The sequence below is a fragment of the Labrus bergylta genome, chromosome 23, assembly GCF_963930695.1.
Source record: "Labrus bergylta chromosome 23, fLabBer1.1, whole genome shotgun sequence".
Classification (NCBI taxonomy): domain Eukaryota; kingdom Metazoa; phylum Chordata; class Actinopteri; order Labriformes; family Labridae; genus Labrus; species Labrus bergylta.
In genome coordinates this window covers 1,334,313-1,340,312 of record NC_089217.1, presented here as the reverse complement: position 1 = coordinate 1,340,312, position 6,000 = coordinate 1,334,313, and the positions used below count along the sequence as shown (strand labels likewise).

General features: G+C 43.4%; 1 protein-coding gene across 1 annotated transcript; it reads right to left on the bottom strand.

Moving 5' to 3' along the window:
• Positions 1–2,550: 2,550 nt before the first annotated feature.
• zgc:165653 (uncharacterized protein LOC100006671 homolog) lies at positions 2,551–4,366 on the bottom strand. The gene has a single exon (XM_065951300.1). It carries the CDS (start codon positions 3,674–3,676, stop codon positions 3,287–3,289), a length of 390 nt encoding a protein of 129 aa, XP_065807372.1. The 5' UTR covers positions 3,677–4,366; the 3' UTR covers positions 2,551–3,286.
• Between the last annotated feature and the right edge of the window lie 1,634 nt (positions 4,367–6,000).

Genomic DNA, 6,000 nt, shown 5'->3' with positions numbered 1-6,000 from the left:
TTTTTGTACATTTCTACTCTTTTTTTCTTATAATGTTTTTCTATTTTATTTATAATTTTAACTTTTTTTGTAGAAGCTGACTCAGGGACAAGAATTCCAATGTACCTGTCCTGTACCTGCAAATGGAAATAAACATCTATTCTATTCTTTCTCAGGTCTGATCTGTGATCTCAGGTGTGATCTGTGATCTCAGGTGTGATCTGTGACCTCAGGTCTGATCTGTGATCTCAAGTGTGATCTGTGATCTCAGGTGTGATCTGTGATCTCAGGTCTGATCTGTGATCTCAGGTGTGATCTGTGACCTCAGGTCTGATCTGTGATCTCAGGTGTGATCTGTGATCTCAGGTCTGATCTGTGATCTCAGGTGTGATCTGTGATCTCAGGAAACAGACTGAGACTCGGGGGGGCCGAGTCTCAGTCTGAGGTTTGAAGTGGATCTCCTCTTCCTGGTTTCTCTCTTCGTCTATTTTCAGCAGCTGTTAGACGACTAAAAGCAGATCAGCTGCTCTGCCATCAATCACCTCACCTCCCCCCCCCCACACACACACACACACACACACACACACACACACACACACACACAGCTCAGTGTTAAACATGAGGAAAAGTTTGAGATTTAGTCCAACGAGTTAATGTGATTTCAGTCTCATCTCTCCGTCTGATATTTGAGCTCCCTGTGGTTCGTTATGATCCTTTACACACACACACACACACACACACACACACACACACACACACACTCCTTCTGTCTTTATAACCTCACACACACTTAACACACACATTCACACATGTTTGTGTCTCTGTTAAAGGTGTTTCTCTGCTCACACACAGAGGTTCAGCGTGTGGAGTCAGAGGAGCCACACTGAGGAGGTGAAACCAGATCACAGCTCAGACGTCGTCTTTATCTGCTCACAGAGAGTCACACACACTTCCTGGTTCCTGAATCTCCTCCAAGATAACAACCAGAAGCAGCTCTTATGTGTGCACAAGCCTGGAAGTGATTCACTTCTACATCACTCAAGAGCCATTTTCACACGCCCCTGAAATCCTCCTGGAATAAAAAGAGCGAGGCAATATATACTATATCAAATATGTGTGTTTGTATCAACGCTCCGTGTAGTTGAAGAGAATCTCAATGTGAACTAAAGAGAGGAGAAGAACATCCTGGAGAACAGGAAACATGCAGCAGGTTGATTAGAGCACGGAGATGGTAGAGGTGGCGTGCAGACAGTCTATGGTCGTGCAGCCATCACAGGGAATAAAGGTCACCACCCCCTCCCACTGGCCCCTCCCACTGGCTCCAGGTGAATTCTCCTGATTATATCCTGCTGCGTTCTCACATGCAGGACACCTCGACCTCACACAGAAAATGTAGTAAAGAGGGACGGCAGGAAGAAGTCCGGGAAAAAAGGCGTTCACAGCAAATGAGAAGAACTTTTCTGTAAAGTGCAAAACACCTGAGTGCAACCACTCAGGTGTTTTTAATCCTCCTGGCTGATTATAGAGCGCTACAGGAATGAGTCCTAAAACCCTGAAGTAAGTTAGCATGTTAGCTCCATGGGGTCTAACGTCTAAAAGTCAACGTGGATTTTGAATGTGTTTGTGGTTAGACTCCTGAAGGTCTGTGGTTAACACAAGCTGAAGAGATGTTGGTGTTTTGTTAGAGCACATAAACTACGTTAGGTAATACCTCCACTCCGCATTAACGCTTCAAACATCATAAAAATGGCGTTCATCTGTGAAGATTATCCTGCTGAACAAAACGCCTACGCTTCAGAAACGTGTGTTTGACACAGAGATTATTTTCTGCAATGATCCAAAATCCAATGAAAACATCCCAGAGGAGAATTCTAGTTAGACGCCATGGAGATGCTACTTCAGGGTCGGCCTACAAAAATACGTCACATGGTTTGTTCTCTCTATTCCAGGACGAGTTGTAAACAGGTGGAGGGGAGAATTCAGGATGTCATCATTTCTTAGCACCAACAAGTTTGATAACCGGTCAAGAGGTTAGTTTAGTTAACGAGTTAGTGGAGCTGTCAGTCAAACAAACATGACCACGCCCACATAATCCGGAGCAGAGGTCTGAATCAGATACACCTGAGTGAGTGAACAACAGGTGTACACATTTATCATCGAATTCTCTGAACAAAACAACGACACTTAAATAAAATAAACTTCTCCTAAAGTGAAGCTGCTCCATCGTCCCTTCTGGGCCTCCGTACATCTGGTGTCAGCAGAGACTCTGTCCTCTGACTGGAGTTTACTGTTCTGGTTGACTCGGGACGTTTCTGGGCAGAGCTGGTGTGTTTCCTCCAGCCAAGAGTACCAAAGCTTTAAAAAATATATACATCTACTGTGTTTCATAAGAGAGGAGTGTAGGAGAGGAATAAATCCCCCCAAAAAACTACAAACTCTCTCCTGCACACCGTCTACACTGCACCAGTACATGAGCAATGTTTTGGTGCATTTTGGACCGTGTGCAGGAGTTCGACTACAGTTCTTGATCCTTGAAAACAAAACAAAATTCAGTTTCTGTCTAAGTGTCGATCTGTCTAATCTGTTCCCTTAAAGTCGCCTCTCACATTCACACAACATTTAATTCGTTAGGCCGTTTAAGAGCTGATATAAAACTCTGCTCGTCTGTTTGCTTCACAATAAACTGTCTCTTCATGATTTGATCTAAGATCTGTTTCTTAACTGTCATGACAATAACAACGTTTCCACCAGCCGGAGGTCTGATCTCCTGAAGACGACCTCTGGTGACCTCACGAATGTTTCTCTCGTGATCACATGATAATAATATCATATTAACTGTTTTCAGCTCCTCGCACACTGGTCAGAGATCTGCTCTTTGAAATGTATTAGATGGATAGGAAGGGGGGAGGGGGGAATGTGGTCTTGTGTAACTTAAGGTCACACTTCCGATTTGTTGTTGTTGTTGAAGACTGAAGGTGTATTCATGGAGGTGTGATGACTTGTTAAATGTGACTTTTATGAACTTTTATGAACTCTTTCATTTCAGACTCGTCTCTGGTGTCTTGTTAACTCACGACAATAAAAACATTCATCTTCATCTTCATCTCTGCAGCCTCAACGATCAGTTCTTCTCTTTAACTCAACAGGTCGCTTGTTTGTAAAGTTCGTGCTTTTGCGTAAAAGTGTGCTTAAAATCTCTCCAAACAGCGCGTGTTGCTCAGTGTGTGTGTGTGTGTGTGTGTGTGTGTGTGTGTGTGTGTGTGTGTGTGTGTGTGTGTGTGTGTGTGTGTGTGTGTGTGTGTGTGCGTCACTCACCGATGGAGACCAGTTTGATGTGCTCTCTCTCCAGGAACTCCAGCGCCACAGAAACGTTCTCCAGCTTCATCTGTCTGAAGTTCGGTCTGCAGTGATACTTTCGGTACATCTTCTTCTGGCTCAGCACCTCCAGCAGCCCGATCAGCTTCAGTCCGTCGCTCAGGTCCTTCTGCAGGTCGTTGATCCTCTTGTTCATACACTTGAGGTGCTCGTTGCACCACCGAGTGAACGTGTTCTGCTGGATCTTCTTCCACGGAGCGTCCTCGGCCAGGTCCTTCTCCGTGGCCGGCATCTCCTCCTCCTCGTCCCCGAGATCTGCGCTGCTCTGGAAGAACTGCGGCGGCAGCTGCTGCGGCTCCAAGTACCCGCTGCTGCTCATCATGGTGCCCCCCCTCCCTTTTTGTAGCTCAACGCGAGTGGGAGAGAGGAAAAGGCTGAAAAAAAAGAGAAAAAGCGGAACTGAGGGGCAGTGCCAGGCCGGCGGAGAGTCACACTTCAGTCTGCGCTCCAGTCCCACAGCTGATTCAGGGTTGGTCAGTCCGCTCCGAGAGGGGTCATGAGCTCCCGAGGGGTCAAATCTGGAGTTAAGTCACAGAAGAAGAAAGAAAAAAGTGAAGAAAATAAGTTTTTGTTCCTCCGGACTGACTGGCTCCTGTGTCCGGGCGGACAGGCGCGGGCGGCGGGGTGGAGGCCTGGAGAGAGTCGGGACTGCGGGTGGAGGAGAAGTGGATCAGAGTTTAAAGAGCTCTGCGTCACTGTGCTGGACTCCCAGGAATGCCCCCACCATGACCATATACACCGACGGCCCGGGCATCCTCTGAGCCCTCAGATATGGAGGACACCTCTGATTGGGTGGAGTGAGAGCAAGGGGGCGGGGTCAGGACCCGGGGCTCCGCAGGCACGGTGACACCTCGGAGTATTTTTAGAGGCTCTAAACCGGGGAGGGACAACCGGGGGCCCGTTTGTAAAAAAGCTGCTCATAAAGTGGAGAGGTGAGAAAACATGACGTCACCAATGGGAAGCCAATCGGATCACTGGGCCAGCTTGAAAAAAGGGAATCCCCCAAATAAGATGACAAAAGTTTACTGAAATGTCTTTACTGATTAAAGGCTTTAAGAGTGAAATCTTTCTGTTTCCGTTTTTTTTTTTAACAATGAAATTGTGAAAATTTTTACAGATTTTCTCCAACTTTCATCTGAATCTGTCCAGACAGGAGAAAGTGAAAATCCAGACATCAAGTTCTGTGACTGAAATAGCTGAGGTGACACCTATAGCTCCCACTTGTCACTCAAACAGGCCACGCCCTCTAATTCTACATCACTTTAAAGAGGACACATTACCCCCTCCTCCACCTTTTCAAACAGTCCCCCTGTGGTCTAAATGAAACATCTGTGCTGTGCTTTGGTCAAAATATAACATGAATCAAGCACCAGAGGAGGTTTGTGACCCTGTATAAACCAGCTCTCTCAGAACGCTCCGTTTTGGTGTGTGTGTCTCTTTAAATGCAATGACCCCCCCCTGAGTTTTCCCCGTAGACATCACTCATAAGAATGGTGGACATGCGCAAAAGTTTTGCTCTAGGCTGAAAAATGAGGAACAAAAACAAAGAGGGAAACAACAGTGATGTAAGTAAACAATGCCACATGTATATGATGTCAAAGTGATGTCATCAGGCTGTCAGATTATTTCTAACCTGCAGTTATAAACAGAAGTGGAGGAGTTTTAAAGGCTGAATGAGTCTTTATATAACCTCGCTCAGACGGTCACTATAAAAAAAACCTTCAGAGAAACAAACTCACTCAGTGTGAAAGTATCTGGATCGTGTTCCTCGTCGGCAGGTCAGCTCACGTTTCTGTCATCACGGGAGTAAAACAACAGATCTGAAGAGTAATTATAGAGACAAACTCAAATTAAAGCTGTGACTGACTTCAGACGCTTTAAATAAAACAGACTGTTTATAGGCCTCTGACCTGAGAGGGACACATGGGAAATAATAATAAAATATTTATTTATAATAATAATAATAATAATAATGATATAAAGAGGTCAGATTACTTATTTAAACTCTGACATCAGGCTCCCCCAGTTATTTATTCTGTACTGAGCCTGCAGGTTTACCACGGAGCCAACCATAAAATGAGGTAATAAAAAAATAAAAAAACAGAACATACCATGAAGTAACATAACGTGGAAAAGCATAAAAACAAAACATAAAAATGTGTATTATAACACATCACACAAAGCAACATCAACAGATACAAAACATTGTGCAACAGAACATAAAACATGTTACATCAACGTAATGTAACATTACAAAATAAGTGACATGACATAAGAAAAAGTGACTTAAACTGATAAAAAAAAATTAATAATTAAAAATAAAATGTAATACTTTATTGCAGGCTGTTTTACGACATTACAAGTTGTCATATTTCATCACAAATTTTGTTCATCCTGGCACATTTTTATATTTAATTTTTTAAACATACAAGAATACATACAACATGAAATAAAATAAAAATAGATAAAAATCCAAAGAAAAGGTAAGAAGAGAGAAAAGATAATTAAATCAAGATTTAGAAAGAACAAATAATACTAATAATAAGAAAAAATAAAATAATAATAAAATTAAAATAAAACCGTAAATAGAATGGGGCAGGGGGAGGGAGGGTTGTTCCTTCACTACTCTCTTAATTTAATATAATT